At 51.6% G+C, this 18,520-nt stretch overlaps 1 protein-coding gene across 7 annotated transcripts in view; it reads right to left on the reverse strand.

Moving 5' to 3' along the window:
* Positions 1-1,771: 1,771 nt before the first annotated feature.
* Slc25a25 (solute carrier family 25 member 25) overlaps positions 1,772-18,520 on the reverse strand; it is a 33,502-nt gene continuing 16,753 nt past the window's right edge. Inside the window, exons 1-11 of one of the 7 annotated variants that reach the window (XM_041674572.1) lie at positions 18,027-18,165; positions 8,472-8,598; positions 8,301-8,388; positions 7,636-7,671; positions 7,314-7,425; positions 5,979-6,137; positions 4,667-4,819; positions 4,091-4,198; positions 3,832-3,999; positions 3,148-3,298; positions 1,772-3,064 (exon numbers count right to left, since the gene is read on the reverse strand). In XM_041674572.1, coding sequence (XP_041530506.1) covers positions 2,880-3,064; positions 3,148-3,298; positions 3,832-3,999; positions 4,091-4,198; positions 4,667-4,819; positions 5,979-6,137; positions 7,314-7,425; positions 7,636-7,671; positions 8,301-8,365 — 1,137 coding nt within the window. In that variant the 5' untranslated portion in view covers positions 8,366-8,388; positions 8,472-8,598; positions 18,027-18,165 and the 3' untranslated portion in view covers positions 1,772-2,879. The other 6 variants (XM_041674567.1, XM_041674569.1, XM_041674565.1 and 3 more) reach the window with 6 other exon arrangements.

The following is an 18,520-nucleotide window of genomic DNA, read 5'->3' on the forward strand; positions in this document are numbered from 1 at the left end:
GGACAACCTAAGGAAATCGGTTCTCTCCTACCACGTGGGGCTCATGTCCTTGGGCTTGGCAGCAAGCGTCTTTCCTAATGAGCCATCAGCCTGTGGGGTGTCTTTTTTCCCCTTCTGAGACGGGGTTTTCTCACTGGCCTTGAGCTCAAAGATCTGCCTGCCTCTGCCTCCTAAGTGCTGGAACTAAAGGCATGAACCCACCATGCCCAGTTAAGTGATTTTCTTTTAATTAAATTTTTTTCTTAATTCAGGTAACATGAGTTTGTGGGTATATACCACTTATGAGTCTGGCCCTTTGGTAGTAGTGCTGCCTGACACAGTTGCTGGTTTGTGCTCTAGGCTGTAACCATTTTTATTAATTTGTTCCTTGGGTTTATGTGTCTGGGTGTGAATGTGGAGGCCAGAGGACAACTTGTGGGAGTTGGTTCCCTCCACCAAGTGGGTGCTAGGAATTGAAATCAGGTCATCAGACTGGCAAGTCTGCCTGCTGAGCCTACCACTTGAGCCATCTCTTCAGCCCCTAAGTGTCGTTTTTTAAGTTCGATCCACATCTTGAGTTACAGGATTTAATACATTGGTTCCTCCAAGCCTGTGGCTTGTCACTTTGATGGAAAGTTTTGGGTGACAGGGACCAGAGTTTAAGGTTTTAGGTCTGTGAATCACTCAGGCAAAAACAGAGGAAGAGGGAGACAGACTTGAGAGCTTTGGCGAGAGCCCAGGTGAGAAGCAATCGGCAGCAGGGTGGCTGAGGTGAGCACTGGAGTCCTAGGCGCACCTGAAGGAAGATGGGATTCTCCGATGGACTGGAGTAGAGCAAGAGGAAGGAAGTAGGGTGCTGCTGACAACCCGGAGGGGTTTGACTTAAGTCAGATGGATGGGGTCAAAGATGGAGGAAAGCCAGGACCTGGCCTTTGACATGCGACACTTCAATGCCCGACAGCTGTTCCAACAGAGGATGAGCTTGTGGCTGCAGGACTCACAGTCATCCTCTAACAAGGCTCTGACGCATGAGACAGGAGCTGAAGGCTCTGCACCCGGGAGGCCTGGAGACCACGTGAAGAATAAGCTCCCAGCAGGAAGGGGAGGCCACACCACACATGGAAGAACCCCAAACCCACTAAAGACGAGGTGCTTCCCGCAGCCGAGGTGTAAGCTGTGTAGGCACTGAATAAGGAAAATGTCAATGTCCCCAACACCCAAGCCCGGAACAGAAAACCCTGGCTCCATTATCACATTTGAAGCAACTTTATTAGAAGGCTGCTTGCCTTTGACAACTCCAGTTACAGCGGTAGACTATGCAGACGGTCCTTTTGCATTGATCTCTGCACCGTGTTTGGATTCTCCTCATCGGACTGTTCTGGAACAATGGAGGTTCAATTGCCAAGTGGAGCTGGCCACTCATTGAGCAAGGGCAGCCATGGGCCAGAAGGGAGCCCAGGTCACAGGCTGGGGAGGGCAGGCCGTCCAGTCCTTTGGTCCTCACCCTCACACCCACACCAGTGAGGCACCCCACTGCCTTGTCATTCCAGAAGGGTAAAATAAAGAAATCCTCCCAACCTTTCCCACCCTATGCCTGCCAGGGGATGCTCCCCACAGTAAGGGTCCTCCCTTGTGTCTTTCCTTCTGTTTCCAGCTGGGAGAGGAATTTCTTTGGACAGACACACCATCAGTGTAGGCAGCAGGTAAAGTCACTCTGTGGCCACTTTTCCACCTCATCTCCCCACCCCCCACCAGGCGGTGATGGGAAGAGACAATCAACCACGAACATAAATATGAATAAAAAATGTACTTGACAATGACAGGCTATTAATTAAACAAATCTATAAAAATAGTTAGGACATAACTCTGTTCAAATAAATACAAAATAAATAGGCTCCAAGCAGTGTGATATGCCGTGTGGAATGTGAGGCTGGTCCCACTTGGCCCACAGGACCTCAGAACAGACTTTAAAGCAGCCAAACCACTTCCTTCCGGCTCTCTCTGTAAGTGCTGTACACGTGCTTTGTCCAGCTTGTCCTTCCGAACCACAGCCTTTATCCAGTTCAGACATAATTAAGGCCTTCAGCATCCTTTCCTTCTCATCAGGACAGCACACCGGGACAGACACCCTGCCCCACCCTCACACCACAGACTGGAACAGTAAGTGTGGTCACGATCTGGTGCCAGTCCTGACGGGGTTTAGGGACAGCTCAGAGGACATTAGGCCCATGCAGGTAGCACAGATCCTCTGGGATCCAGGTCCTAGATTTCAGCAAAGCCATGCACCACCGTGTCAGGCAGCCAGTGCCTGAGTCCCCAGGCCCATCCACACAGCTTTGCTGGTGAGCTCAGAGGAGGCAAGGACATTAAGGGGTACTCCTTCAGCTTCCTGTACCACAGGTCCACGGGAATGCTACAGCTTGGGAAACAGGTTTGGAGGAGCAGCAATGAGGGGAGAGGGACAAGAAGAAGTGGGGAGAGGTCTACTTCCTACCACAGCACATCCACGGGAAAGACTTGAGGGGACACAGGAATGCTCTTTGGACCAGAGGGAGGGTGTGGCCGAGGTCTGGCTGCGAGAACTAGATGGAAGGACTAAGCTGGTCTCCAAGCTCACTATTTGGCAGGCATTGCAGGAAACGTCCTGTCTCTAGGTGCAGGAGCCTACATCCTACTGACCTCTGGACCCCAAGGAATGTCCACAGGTCTTCCTTGGAAGGGACACAAGGGCCTGCCAGGTCAGCAGGACCAGCCCAGAGCTTGCCAGCCCCTGCCCTTCTCTTGTGGCATCCTGGGTTTCACAGCTTGGGTAGGTCAGCTTAGTGTTGGCACATTCACAGAATGAGATGGCTGCACACCCTGGGCTGAAGCCCAGGATCACCAAGTCCGCCACCCTCCCGTCACCGAGACTGCACACCCAGGGTGATCTTCAGGTTCTCGTACACCACGTAGCTGATGCTCACAGCTGGAATCACCTTCATGAAGTTGGGGGCCAGCCCCCGGTATAGCCCAAAGGCCCCTTCAGTCCGGAGAATCTGTCTGAAGAGGCTGCTCATGGTTACCTCAGGCGCACCCTCAATGGAGGCTGTGGGACAGAAGTCACGGGTTAGATGCCACCTGCCAGCTACCCCAACTACTAGGGACATGGAAGTCAGCACAGGACCTTACCTTGTGCCTGCATCCGAGTCCTGACCAAGGCCAGTGGGTAGCTGGCCAGCTGGCCACAGGTACTAGAGATAGTGCCACAGGCCAGGAGAACAAACACACCAGGATCTGCGCTGTTCACTGCGTAGCGCTGTAGCCAGGTATTTTTCAGTGTCTAGGGGCAAGCAGGACCAGAGGTGAGCCTTAAAGAGCCAGTGTGGGAGAGACATGCTGGGGTGGGGCAGCCATTGAGCCCACAGGAAAGCTGTTTCCTATCACATGAGATCTGAGAGGCCAGTGTAAACCGATTCGCTTGGCCTGGGCCTTACTGAACTCCTGACTAGCTGGCCTTTTGCATCTGCTGTTACTTGGGCTTCTTGGCTAGGGCAGGGAGAAGGATGAGGATAGAGGGAGCACTATGTTCCCATGCAGAGCACCTGGCCTTTGCGGTCTGGAGTCTGAGATCTGTGAGCGCCCAATGGTCACTGTGTTCTGGGATCTGCCTGCTGAACCTCTGGACCCTAAAAGGATAGACCTGGGACTGAGTCTGAACCCGCTGTGCAAGAGGTGCAGGGCAATGCGAGACCACTGCAGTGGACAGTGGACTGCTGTCTCTGATCTAAGCATCTCTACCAGGGAGGGTGGGGTACCAGGCAGGTGCTGAGCTCCACTCTCTGGTCCTAGGGTCTATGCCCCATAGGGCCTCACCTCATAGACAGCGAGGTCGATGCCAGCATAGGGGATGATCCCCAGCATGTTGGGAATGTAGCCTTTGTAGAAGGCAGCAATACCCTCTTTAGCCAAGATCCTCCTGGCGCAGTCCAGCATGCCCGAGTACTGGCCTGTCTTCCGCAGGGCCATTCGGGTCTTCAGCACCTGCAAGGAGAGTGATAGCAACCATGAGTACAGCCTGTTCCTCTCTGTGCCCCTTGGGTACTGCCCACTCCAGGACCCAGGTGGCCCTTACCTCCATTGGGTAGATACTACTCTGGGCAATGGCCCCAGCCAAGGAGCCTGCCACAAGCCTTTCATGGATCCTCAGCGTCTCCTGATCACTGCCAACGAGGCGCTTCATCTAAAACAGGAAAAACAAAGGGGATGCACCTGGGGCCATGGCGCCTCTCCTGGCCCCACCCTTCCCCTCACAGCCAGTTAGCTTTGGATGAAACCCGTGACTCTGAGGCTACTTTATGCTGTCCCCAGATGGAAGGAGTGGTAGGAGAGCTGGTGTCCCCCCACCCCTACCCCAGGCTTCCAGAGATGGTGTCCCTCCACCGCTACCCCGGGCCTCCAGAGATGGTGTCCCCCCACCGCTACCCCGGGCCTCCAGAGATGGTGTCCCCCCACCGCTACCCCGGGCCTCCAGAGATGGTGTCCCCCCACCGCTACCCCGGGCCTCCAGAGATGGTGTCCCCCCACCGCTACCCCGGGCCTCCAGAGATGGTATCCCCCCACCGCTACCCCGGGCCTCCAGAGATGGTGTCCACTCACTCCTACCCCAGGCCTCTAGCTACTATCTGGCAACCCTCTCCCAGGTCCTCACCTGCTCATACGCCATGAATTTGATGGCTGACTCAGGGGCAATTTTGAGGACGTTGATGCCATTGCCCCGCCAGAGAGACTTGGCCCCCCCCTCTCGAATCATCTGTGTGAATCCGCCTATGATGCACATATTGTTGCTGCGGGAGGCATGGACCTGAGGGGAGAGTCGAGGTCAAAGGAGCGCAGCAGGACTGAGGACTGCCACCGTTCGCTCTGGGAGGAGCCTGGTGCTTTCCGAACACCAGGGAGGCGCTTCCCTCTGAGTAATCTGAGGAATAACTTAGCAACCTGATGATCAGCAGCCATGGCTGGATGTTTTTGCTTTATTTTTATTATTATTATTATTATTGACAGGCTCTTATACTGACAGCCTGCCTTAAATTTTCAATCTTCCCAAGTACTGGCACTGGAAGTATGCCCATCAACCCAGACAGGACAGCTCTTAATCTCTACATATACATCCCTGGAATTCTGTCAAAACAAAAGTGAGAAGGAACTGTTCAAATTTCTGTTTTCTCAGAGGCTCTGGAAGGAGAAATGGCTTCTTTGGACCACAGAGCTGGAGCAGGGCCAGTCCAGGCTAGATTAAGCCTAAAGCTCTAAGTCTGTCTATTTCTGGAAGACAGGGTGAGACCCACCTACTTATGCCAAGGGGGTAGGGCGATGCCCACGAAGCACTAACTCCAACTCCATTAGCTCGGGTGTTTGGGCTTTTAAAGCAGGGCCCAAGCTGAGGAAGCGAGGAAAGCCGAGCCACCAATAACCACGGGTAAAAACCAATTTCCTACTCATCTACATGAGCACGTTCAGTCTGTTCAGGGGGCTTCTGGGCAGGCCAGGGCTCCTGGCACAAAATGGGGTAACTGGTCACTGTTCAGACAGACACCAAAGTCCATGAGTGTCCACACGTGGGTCATTTCACAATGCTTCCCTGACATCAGATAGGCTTATCTCTGCCCTGTGGACGTGGAATTGCATGCCTAGGCCAGGTAGAAGCACTGCTCTGGGTCATGAAAGGATCAGCTCATCCTGCCTCCCATGAGGTGCCCTAGGCATTCTGAGATGTGCTGAAAGAACCCAGGTCCCGCCACACTTCAACTAACAAGCCCATGTAGGGTGATGCACAGCTTATGTCTCTCAGATAAAGTTAGAGCAGCTAAATGCAGAGGTTACCTAGGCCTGGATCTCCTGGAGCCTGCAAAGCATTAACTCCATTGCCGGGGTGGGAAGTCTGGGTTTTTAAAGCAGGGCCCCAGATGAGGGAAGGAGAGGAAGTTGAGCCACCAGTGAAGCACAGGGAGAAATCTGCTCACCTGCATGAGCACCTTCAGTCTGTCCAGGGGAGCAGTGCAGGTTCTGGAAACGGCCCCTGCCCCACCTCCGGCCACCAGGTGCCTCCACCACATCCCCGTCTGCCTCTCTTCCACCGTGAACTCATCCGGGACTGTCAGATTCTCGCCAACATCGAAGATCTATGGGGAAGACAAGCAGAGACGTCAGTTTTACCCAGGACACCGTGGCCAAGCTGCCAGTCATCTGGAGACAGTCACTGCCTTCCACCCTTTCAAGTGGCCACACTAATGGTGAGGATGGAAGGCACTGAAAACTCACTGGAACTCTTTCCCTTGGCTCTGACTGTGGCTGCAGCTCTTGACCTTGTAAATCATCTAGACGAGGAGAGAGCATCACAAAGCTGCTGGGTTGCCCTTTTACAGGTGGCTCTTACATCTTCCGGCAAGGACTGCAGGGGTGGACCACAAGGATCGGGGAAGATGAACAGAAACCTTGCAACCTGATGTGGAACTGGATTGCTGGCAGGACAGAATGTTATGCAAGGCCTCAGCAAGCAGAATTCTGTCTGCCTGCGTTAATACCCTCTCTCTGGAACTGATCCCAGTCAGCTCTGCTGACCTCTGGGCTCAGGTCAGAGACAGGCCAGCTGTTCTGAGCCCTAGAATCGCCACTTCCTTTCACCCAGGAAGCCCTGATCTGGCACCGTAGGAGCAGGGTGGATAAGCAGGGGCAGCCCAGCCAAGGACAGCAGAAGTCTTGGGCAGGGGGTTAGCTCAGAATGACGTTTCTAACCATGGAACCACGTTGAGAGAGTGAGAAACAGCTATGTAGGCCCCTATAGAGCATGCTTATTAAAAACAAAAACCAAGAAGCCAGAGTCTAAGGCCCCTATAGAGCATGCTTATTAAAAACAAAAACCAAGAAGCCAGAGTCTAACTCTGTAGCCCAGGCTGGCCTTTTTAACTCACGATGCTTCTCTGTCTCAGCTAGGACATGCTATTTTTGTCATAGAGAGAAAATGATACTAAAAAAGAAACCAAGGGAAGGCGGAGGCATCTGTAGCAAGGTTTCTGCCACCATCCCAAGGAGGACAGACTGTATGCTTCTGGGAGAAGCGGCGGCACTGGGAAGAGAGATATTTGGAAAGAACCTGAAGGACAGAGGCATGCGGGGATAGGAAGGTATGCCCAGTGAAGGGCAAGGGGACAGTCACGCTGTTCAGGCTGGTCAGAAAGAGGAGGAACATATGGTTGACTAAGGGGGAACTACATCTCACTGGCTCAGGCCTGCGTGGGGAAGGGATGACTGACGCACATGAAGGTGACTGCCCGAGTGGACAGGGGGTGTGGCCTCACCGTCGAATGCTTCCAGTACAGGATGATCTCAGGGATGTTCTCCACGGGGTGCAGCAGGTGGTAGTCCCTCCACTCATTCCAGTCAATGGTCATCGTGCCGTTCTTGTCCATGCTGCAAGGCAGAATCATGGTCACTCCATGTGCCACACGCCATCTGCACCTGTGTGCCCACTAGACGGGATGAAGGCAGGTGCCATGGCCACCAAGGAAACCGAAGGCGCCTGTGTGCCCTGAGAAAGGCTAAGGTGGCTCAACACCCCACTTTCCACAAAACCCCATTCTGATCAGGGAGGGAGGCAGTCACAGGGTGACAGATACTTACTAGGTGACAGGGCCCCAGAAGTGGCCCGTTCGTATTCTGACAGACAGACAAAGGAGGATGCAGAGGAGAGAGGAGAAACAACACAAATAAATGCTTTGAGCAGGTTAGTAAAGCAAGCGTACACCCAAGGACACTGGGGGCCACACAGCATGCGAACACAACTTTCAGTGAGGAGAAGAAGTGGGCTCCAGGGCTGCTGTCCCTGTGGCCAGCTGCCTCGCAGCACAGCCGGGTACAACTGTTCTGTTTGCTGAGCTTTCCGGAAGCCCTCTGCCCACGAGGGAGCCATCTTTCTGGCCATATGTGGCTACAGAGTGAAGAACAAGGCCCTAGCAGAACCCAAGTCAAGGCCCACACATGGTGCCAGCCCCTCTTCATCAGGCAGAGAAAGTGTCCCAGGGATACTTCTTGCCAACCCAAAATGCCCACAACTCATCTTGTCATTTTAAGGGTCACTGGCAAATGGGCTAATTCCAGATTACGAAGACTGCTTTGGGAAAGGGCTTCTTACTCAGCCTTCCAAACCACAGCACAAGTTTCAGGGCAGCAGGTCAACATGAACAGCACGTGGATTAGTCCAAAAGCCACTAACATATTCCAGGGAACAGAGCTCACCCACAGAGAACAGAGTTCACCCACAGAAAACAGAGCTCACCCCCACTCACCTCTTAAGAATCTTCTCCGCCTGCTGTTCAGAGATCTTGACACCCAGGTCCCGCAGGGACTGCATAATCTCTTGAGCATCGATTCGTCCTGTGACAAAAGGGCCATGAGCAGGGTTAGGCACTTGGTAAGCCGGAGGTATTCCCAGCAGAGGAGCTACAAGCCGAACTCACCATCGTTCTTTTTGTCCAGACTCTTGAACACCAGCCTCAGTTTTTTCTCATGATCTTGGAGGTAATGTACGAACTCTTCAAAGTCCAACTGCCCATCAAGGTCCTTGTCACCTGCTTGCACAATTTTCTAGAAAACCAAAGAAAGAGCTTGAGATGTGGCTCACCAGTCTCTTGTCACAATGGGGAAATAACTGCTCTCCACAGGGCCCCACAATGTCCTATCTCTAAGGATATGCCAGCCTGCGGGACCCCTACCACATAGCAGAGCCACGGCTTAGGTTCCCAGAGGCTGCCTAGAAGCCAGGGCCCCCCAGGAAGATCTCAGAGAGGCAGGCAGGGCGGCGTGGTTGCTCTTCCCTAGCATTCCCAAGGCCAGTTTGTTCCACAGCCAGGGCCAGCGGCTTGGTTCCCCTGCAGGGCTGTCCCTGGGACTAGACTTCAGCCCCATCCTTGTTGAGATGTGGGGATAGCATTGGAATCCAGATTCCCTTAGGAACTCTGCTACTTGCTCCATCCCCTGTGGTGGCACTAGCCCTGTAACAACCTGGTGACGAGAGTGAAGGAGCAGACAATGCCTACTTGGCAGAAACGTTGCCAGGGAACACTCTGGAGGCTGCAGAGACAGGAAGAGCCAAGGGCAACTATTCTTGGGCACCTGAAGGCACTTCAAGTCCAGTCCCTCTCTCAGGGAAATCAGATATAACTAACCCCAGATTCCCACCAGGTGCTGAGGGCCAGGGCAGCTTTACTAGTTCAGTGACCCTGACCCTGGGCAGCATCTGGATGCAAAGCAGCTGGGCGCTTCTTCCCCTAGGATGGGGCATGGGGTACGGAAAGGCTTTACTGAGGCCTTTCCAGCAGCTTGCTCGAGGAGGCACAGCCTATCCTTTCCTCCATGTTACAAAGCAGGAAACAGCACTTAGATGGTGTTCAGAGGTGGCCATGGCTGTCCCATGCATTCTGAACCACCTTCAGATCTTATTGCCACCCTAAAAGTTAATCTCAACAGCTTGAGAATTTGTGGGAAAAATATGGGTCAGTCCAACTCAGCAGCACTTTGTTTTTTATTTTTTAGTTACAGTTAGCCAGGAGTGGTGGTGTGCACCTCTAATCCCAGCACTCCAGAGGTAGAGGCAGGTGGACCTCCATGAATTCAAAACCAGGATGGTCTACACAGGGCATTCCAACCCACCCCGAACTACAGAGTGAGACCCTGTCGCGGGGAGGGGCCTTTTAAACTACATTATTTCCTTATTTGAAGGAGGTACTTTGAATCCAAAACAAGAGAACCTCCTAAGGAAAATATTCCTTGGTTCTCTTGTGAACAAATCCATTCACTTGTCAAAAATCAACACGCTAAGTCCAAGTGTTCTGAGCCAGCTAGAGTTTAAAACTGATGGATCACTCACTGGCTGGCTCACACTCCCAACAGTGGCCATCGCAGCTTCCCTCTTACTCAGCACGCTAGCCACTGATTCTGGGGGGGGCAGGCATAGATCCCTAGGACCCAACAGTGTGACAGGTAGGTTGGTATGTGGAACAGATAGAGCATGGGTCTTATCTGCTAGCTGGGATTATGTTAACTTCTAGGTCAGGGCCACCACCCCAGATTTCAAGTAAGAAGGAAAAGAATAAGCCATATAGGGAGGAGGCATACAGAACTCTCTGGTTCCCTGCCACCACCCATGACGGTGCTAGCTGTACCCTTAAAAACATCCTCAAAGAGCTTGCTCTATACCTGTGGGCAAGGTGGTGCACACCTATAACCCTAGCACTAGAGAGGCTGAGGCGATTCTGAGCTGCACACTAAGACCCCGCTGAAGAAAGAAATGTCAGCTGTGAGGGCAAAAAACAGATCTCTATGAGTACCAGGTCAGCTAGGGCTACATAGAGACCCTGTCTTACAAAAAAAAAAAAGAGGGGCGGGGGATATACAGACAGACTTCCTCCCTCCCCCTTTAAACCCACTCACGCCTGCTTTGCGTCTCCAGTCCACAAATCAACACATCGACATGGGGGACAGCATGGAATTTAGTGAGTCACAGTAAACCCCCAACCCATGCTTCAGTTTCCCATCATACAAGGGCCAGGATCACTGTGGCCATCCTGTTTCTTGGTGCACCTAAGCATTTACAAACCCAGGAAGGAATGTTGCCCTCTAATCCTAGCCTCTCTCCTCCTCCAGTGTGTTTCTAGCCTTGGCCCCAGAGTTGTAGAAGCTGCCCAAGCAGTGAGACAGCCCCATCCTCATTGACACCCAGTACATTTTAGGAGGCTCCACCGCAGCCAATGAAAATGACTCCTACCCAGAGATTCCATCTCCTACAAGTGCCTTCTCTCCCAGCCCAACCTTTCTTGGAAATAACATGAAAACCAGGCATTCCCATGACAGTGACCTAACTACCGGCTGCAGCCAGAGGGCTGGGGAAACACCTACATTCCAGACATTCTTTCCTCTAGGCAGGGAAGTCATGCCTAGGCCCAGTCACCCCTTCACTCAAAGCCAGTCCCTGCTGCTGCCATGACCACCCTGGCTCGGCATACAGACCTGCTTCCACTGGCGGTAGGTGGAGAACTCTTGCGAGGGGATAAAGACGCTGAGTTTGAAGATGGACTTCAGCTCTGCGGGAAGCCCCTTGGACTCAAAGTACTGGAATTCAGTCTGGGCCTCCCCAATGACCGGCACATACAGGCACAGGCAGAGCATGCTGGCGAGACGGGGTGCTCAGCCTCCACTAGGAGTCAAGTGGGAAACACTGGAGTTCCCAGGGAAGTGGCACAAGAGATGTCTTGCCTCAGCTGTCACTGGCTGCTTAAGTCCTGCCCTTTTACTTAATTGAAAAAAAAAAAAATCCGCCCACTGTAGTGCGGCCAGCAGCCAATGAGCACAGCCCCGGCAGCAGACAATATCAGGTTGCTCAAGAGGAGCAAAGATCAGGACTAACGTCACAGCTTGCAGCGGTTAACTCTTGGAACCCAGGCAGCCGGCACTGCCTAAGCGTCTAGGTAGGGTGCAGTCCCATGCCCAAACAAACCTTCACCCCTGCCTGTCAATTCCTGAAAGTAAACAAACAGCCAACAGTCTGTTTCCATACAAGGTCCCCAAATGCGTCATACTATGCAGCTTTCTCCTGAGTAAATAATTCCCAACTGAAAATTCAGTGGAAATAGAGGCTGAACCAGTGTCCATTTAAAACTGACCCAGGCTACTCACTGCGAGAGAGGAACCTGAGAGCCACATCCCCAGCGGTCCTGGAACACAGACTCCACAATCCACAAGCATGCAGAACCTGGGAACCACTCCGCGTCCATCAATCACTGGTTAGCCAAGGGTGAGACTCATGGTCCTCAATCAAGCCCAAGCCCACTCAGAGCACTCAGAACCTTGCTGATCAGAGCTTTAAGAACTCTGCTGTGCCATCCTGAAGCCTTTTTAAATTAACTACGATTAAATGAGTTAGGCACAGAGGCTCAAGCTACAGTTCCAGCACTTGGGGAGCTAAAGGAGAACCTCCAGTTTGAGGCCCTAAGCTTCATTTTAAGACCTTGTCTCAAAAACGGGGTGGGATAGAGGCTCAGGGGTAGAATGCTTGTGGGCCACACTGAAGGCTCTGGGTTCGAGGTTAGTAATGACACCTCTGGGTATGTCCAGGTAATTTCAGAGAAGACCAGCTGAGCAGAGAGGTCCACCCCAGGAGCAGGATGGGGCTCCAGATGGAGTAAAGGGTGAAAGCAGAAAGCAGGCTGCTGTAGGCTCTCTCTCTCTTCTCTCTGCCTCCTGGCCATCATGATGGACTTAAAACAGAAGCCAAAACAAGTCCCTCCTCCCTAAACTGTTTTCACAGTAGCACAAATCTGACGAGTTGCTGGGCATGGTAATTCAGGAGGCTGAAGCAGGAGCACCGTTCAGAGTTTAAAGCCAACCTAATCTCAAAAACTAATAAAATGAGTAGCACAAGGCTTACTCACCAGCAAGAAGAGAGGGGAAGACTGGAATTAAACTAGACCCTCTCACCTATGTGTTCTCACTGAAAATATTTTGTCATGTGGCTGTGGGCATGCCCATTATCACCATGTCCACTGGCAGCCCAGCACTAGATTCACACTTTAAGACAGAAGATCTCTGGTCCTTGAAGGATCTGATTTTTTTATTTTTAAATTGTATTATTTTTAATGTGTGTGTGTGTGTGTGTGTGTGTGTGTGTGTGTGTGCTGTGCACAAGTCATGTGCATGCAGGCGCCCTCAGAGGCCAGAGGAACCAGATTCCCTGGAGCTAGGTTTACAAGTGGTATGGCGAAGCCTGGTGTGGGTGCTGGGAGCTCAGGTCCTCTGCAAAAGCAGCACATGCCCTTAACTGCTGAGCCGGCTCTCCAACCTGCACACACATCATTCTTTACATGCCAGCCTGCGTTCTCTTACAACTCCTTCCTTCCCTACACCTGAGAGCTGCCAAGGGCGGGATCATGTCACTATGACAGGACAGGATCGGCCCCACCCCATTCCTTCTATGGCACATCCCTTATTCCTTCATCCCTTCCTAATATAGACTGAGCCTTGTCACTCCTGGGATGGATTATAATGGGGAATTACCATTTGAGAATCAGCAAAAGTGAAGGATTAACTCCAAAGTGTTTTGTTAAGAATCTGTGAAGATACTTACATGCCTTTAATCCCAGCACTCAGGAGGGTCTCTGTGAGTTCAAAGCCAGCCTGGTCTATACAGAATAAAACTGCTAAGAAGATTCTAGATTAAGACACTGTTGTATCATTGTGTATAACAGTGTAACAGTGAAAACAGACTCTAACAATGGAGAGGGCATTCCAGGTTTCCTGAGACTTAAGGCTGCAAATCCAGGCCTTGGTGTGCGCTGGATCTGAGGAGAAGGCAAATCCAGGCAGGTTCCTGCTCAGATTCAGCCACCTCTGAAACTGTCCAATCCAGAATGTTCTGCCTTGGAGCTATTTTAACACACACCTTAAGTCTACTGCTGGGGTCCTAACAAGAGAGGCTACAGCTTCAGACCCTGCATGCCTGGTCTTCACCAGAAGAAGTTTTTAGGTGAAGGCTGATGAGACGGCTCAGCAGGAAAGCTACTTGCCACCAAACCTACCACTTAGTTTGATTCCTGGGATGCACGGTGGACAGAGCAGATGCCTGCCAGTTGTCCTCCAACCTTCACTCACACATGTGCACAAATGTAATTAAAAAAAAAGGCAGTGATGGCACATACTATTAATCCCAGCACTTGGGAGAGGCAGAGGCAGGTGGAGCTCTGCAAGCTCCATGACAGCCAGGGCTACACACAGAGAAACTGTCTCAAACAAAACAAAAAACAAAAAAGACGGTGTGTGTGTGTGGGGGGGGGGGGGACTAGAGAGATGGCTCAGTAGTTAGAGCACTGGCTGCTCTTCCAGAGGACTTGGGTTCAATTCCCAGCACCCACATGGTGGCTCACAGCCATCTGCAACTGTAGTTCCAGGGGATCTAACACCCTTTTGTGGCCTCCAAGGGCACCAGGCGTGCACATGGTGCATGGACATAAGCAGTAGAAACGTCCATACCTACCTACATACATACATATAGTAAAAATTAATAAAAAGAATTTCCTTGACTATAACAAAGGTCATTATCCTACATAGACCAATAGTTTTAGAGGCAAGGAATGTTCTCTGAAATGCTCTTCAAGTGCTTGTCAGCATGCTATTTTACGGTGAACATCAATTCTATTCCAACATTAGTTGTTTCATTTTCTGTGGTGATGGGAATTGAACCCAGGGCCTTGAATACCAGGCAAGTGCTCTACAACTGAAACACAGCCACAGGCCTAACATAAGTTGTTTTGGGGTTTTGAGACAGTTTCTCTATGTAACCCAGGCTGGCTTTGAGCTTAGACTCTTCTGCCTTGGTCTTCCAAGTACTAGAATTACAGACATGAACCACCACTATTAGTTTAAGAAACTTTGGAACATTTTTCTTTTGAGCACCGATTGTGCTCAGTAGAGGCCTTGCATGGTGGTGCTTATCTGAATCTCTAGGCCCAGGAGACTGACTTGGAGACCAGCCTGGGCTACACAAGCAGACTTTGTCCTTGTGTCCATACCTCATTCCCTGAAAGAAAGTAGAGCAAAGCAGGAGTCTTCGCACGGTGTTTGCTTAACTAAACACCCATCTTTTAATCCAGACTCCATCTTCAACACAGAAACGGCCTCTCCCAGAAAGAGTCAATCTCCAGGTGTCTGATGCCTGAGGCAACTGCTACGTGCTGTGACTTCAGACCGCAGGCCACAGGAGTCTCTGCAGCCATCTCAGTCCTCTCTCCTGGAGCACACACCCTACAGAACGACCTGGCTTGCACAAGTCCCAAGTCTACTGGTGACAGGACGCAGGCTCACAGCCAATTCCAAAGGGGGGGAGATTTTAAAGTCCAGTTTCCAGGAAAGACCTGGAACCCCACACTTAGACCCCCCGTGAGCAACAAATCAAACGTGAGCCACACACGAGGCACAGCGACAGCAGACTTGGGTCCCACTCCTGTCATTCCAAGGCAGCTCATGGCCCTTGGGACCTGATCACAGAACACCGTGCGACGCTCTGCTCTCCTTCCTTACTCTATCTAGTTCAGTGACCCAAATCAGTTTCCCATCCTCGGATGCCCATTCCTGTGACTGATGTGCGAGAACAATGGCAGCAGCACTAGAACCCCTGGAATCTGTGGCACTGGGTTTCACTCCATAGGTAAAGGAGCAATTCCTTTCATGTACATCTACCAGGACCACGGCCAGCCTTGCCACCCTGCCGCTCTATCCCGTGCCCACTTCTGGTTAGGGCTGGAACACACTAAGGGCAGGAACGATGCTTCTGGTAGCACTGAGTCGGAAAGTAACTCCTGCATCTCTGCAATGACTCAGACCAAGCCAGAGCATTATGTGAAGGAGCCTGGCAAGCCCCACCCTCGAGGCTCTCAGATCTCATTGGCTGCTCTGTCATTTTATGATCAGGTTGCCATGACAGCCCAGTGTAGCAGGTTTCCAATGAAACCTGCCTACACTTGGTAATTACACACACAATGAGCACAATCCTGGTGGCCCCTCAGGATCTAAGCTCCCCTGTGCAAGCGCACCTCCCACTCCAGACAAATGGCTTTCTTTCCCAACTTTCGGATTAACTGTGAGACAAAGATAAAGGGGAAACTGGAGTAGTTCCTATAAGAGCCTGCAGGAACCCGACTCACAGGCACATTTACGTGGGGGTGGGGGTGGGGTGAGAATGAAACACTGCAGTGGACAACGAGAAGCCTGAGAACTGAAGCCTCTCCAGCCCGTTTCCCAAGCTTGCTGGGGGCTTCCTGCTGAGAAAGGCAGGGGCTGATCCATCTCACGGGCACTCTGTGCAGTGTGAACGCTGAGTGCTGCCAGTCCTCAGTACCGACTTTCAGAGTCTGCGCTGATCAGAGGTGCTCTGCTCTCTCTTCTTCTGAGCCGTGCCTGCTGCTCTGTCTCCCTCCTGCCTCCCCATGAAGCCCACCAACCCATTTCCCCTCCCAGGAACAGAGACAGTAAATGGTGTGGGTCTCTGCAGGCCAGGCTAGAAAGTCCCACCCAAGGCAAACCTGACAAAGAGTACCCATAGGAAGCTAGGAAGTAGAGCAGTTATTGTTATAGTTTAAAAAGTGATCTTTCCCCAGCATGGTCTACAGAGCGAGTTCCAGGACAGGTTTCACAACAGAGAAGCCCTGTCTCCAAGACCCTCCCCTAAAAGTGATCTTTTTAAAAGGTAGCCAGCTAATTCAGGGCAGATGATGAGCAGGACTCAGCACGAGTATCTCACAAATGAGTAGACGACTGCTCCTGGTCTGCGGGAGAAAGTGGCATCCTCTTGTGGTACAGTAAGCTCAAATGCCTCAGGCAGGACAACCGGGAGCTCATCACAATCCCTTATGCAGGGACTCCCCTTGATGTCAATGCTCAACTACTGCAAAACTTGTCACAGCAAAGTCCCCATCTACTGGTGCAAGCTAGGCAAGCATTTACAGGGGGATTCAATGTGACATTTTGGGTGCATCTATCGTATGTCAAACAAGGGGGAGACTTCTCCTTGCCCTGACTGAAAAGAAAGATTCTGGAACAACTCAGAGCTTGAGTAAGGCTGCACCTGCTGCAGACAGCCCCGTCTGTTCTAAGTGAGCGCTCGGTCAGTCCCGTTGAACAGTTCTCTGAAGGGAAGTCAACAAGGTTTCAAAAAGACTGGGATCAAGTCTCAGTCCTCTTCCCCTTAAGTTCTGGGCGATTTACTGAACTTTTCTGTACTTCACTTCCCCAGCCTCCAGCTGGAGTGCTGTCACTTACCTTGGCTCCTGTGAGGACAGCACACAAGTGTGAAAGGCCCTGACACCTGGCTGACCCTGGTGGCTGTGGTCAACTCAAGAGTCACCAGCCTCTACTCTTCCACGACTCCAGGCTCTCCTAGGATCCATCCCCAACCTTGACCTTCCTCTGGGAGCTCAGGTAAACAAATCATGACCCACCAGGCAAGGGGAATGTGACCTTCATAAAGCTGACAAGATCTGCCCCGTTTAACCTGGCACCAGCATTTAGGAGGCAGAGAAAGGCAGACCTCTGAGCTGGGGCCAGCCTGGTCTACATAATGAGTTCCAGGGCAGCCATGGCTACATAGTGAGACCCTGTCTTGTAAAACAAAACAAAACAAAAAACAACAAATAAAAAAAACTGTCCCCTTTCAAGGGACCGTCTCTTTCAACTGTCCTCTCATACTCTAGGTAAATGAAGACACTATACTTTAGTTCATCCCTTACTTTCAAATGGCTTCTTCAGTCAAACAGACAAACCCAGAGGCTAACCTACTGAAGTAAACCTTTCCTCTCAACAACCAGTTTGCAGTGATGACAGACATTTTGGACCAAATCTTGTGGCCTTCTTCATCACTCAACATTCTCCAACGCCGAACTTTTTTTTTCTTTTTCTTTTTTTTAGTTCTCCCCCCACACTCATTTTTCCCCCTTCCAGGAAAATGATACCAGCCCAGCCCCTAAACTAGAAGGTCCTCTTGAAGGTGCTGTTACCTTAGGAAACTGTTCTGCAGGTCCGACCACCAGCAAGATGGTAGGTCTCTTTTCCGTGGCCTCAGCCCTTCCGTTTTGTTTCCCCAAAAAGGTGGGCATCTGGTCTCCCCGAGCAGGGGTCTGAGTGCCTTTGACTCCATGATCGATGCCCTCTCTGGAATCCTGGCACCCAGCTCTAGGGAAAAAGCTAGACAGAAAATGCCACAGCATCTGTAGCATGCCGGCTTCCTCCAAATGCCACTGCTGATGACTGTTCACTTCTTAGGGATGTGACCACAATACCAAGGGTCTCTAGCTACCCAGCTGTCTGGAATACTAGCTGGGAGTTGCCAGGCTGAAGCTCTACAAGCAGGGGCTGTTTCCTGCTTTTTCAAATTCGCTCGTGCCTAGCTTGAGAAGTAGCTCACTTAGGGAGCCTCCTCCCCGGCTGCTAGCAATAAGGAGAGCAGCTGGGCTACTTCAATCAAAACTCACTTCGTCAGGTGACGGACGATCAAAGGCTTGGCTCTTTTTTTCTTTTTATAATGCAAAAAATGATATCCAGACAGACCTCTCTTGAGACGGAAACAACTTGGGGCTCCCAGTCATTCAGCCGCCCTCGCTCATTCCGCAAGCTCAGGACAGAGCATCTAGTCTGCATTCTCACTGCAGCAGGGCCTGGCCAATCACCTCTGCCGACACTACCGGGTTCATTATCCCGACCACCAACCCTCCAATCACAGGCGGAGTATTTCCTGCCTGCAGCCCAGCTAGTCCGCTGGGAGGTACAGACCAGGTTCATTTTGCAGAATCTGAGCAGGCTTGTCTTTGGGGACAACTTCCCGCTCTCCCCAGGGTACTTCCCGAATGCCACTCACCACATTCAACGTGATCGAGGGTCCTTGGCAACAGCTCCTAAGTCACTTAGCATCACTCTCTCCCCCCCCCATTATTCAATTTTCTCCAACTCAAGCCTAGCAGAAGGCAAG

This window comes from Microtus oregoni, unplaced genomic scaffold (genome assembly GCF_018167655.1).
Source record: "Microtus oregoni isolate MIOR12 unplaced genomic scaffold, Mior012 000025F_ref0000491, whole genome shotgun sequence".
NCBI lineage: Eukaryota > Metazoa > Chordata > Mammalia > Rodentia > Cricetidae > Microtus > Microtus oregoni.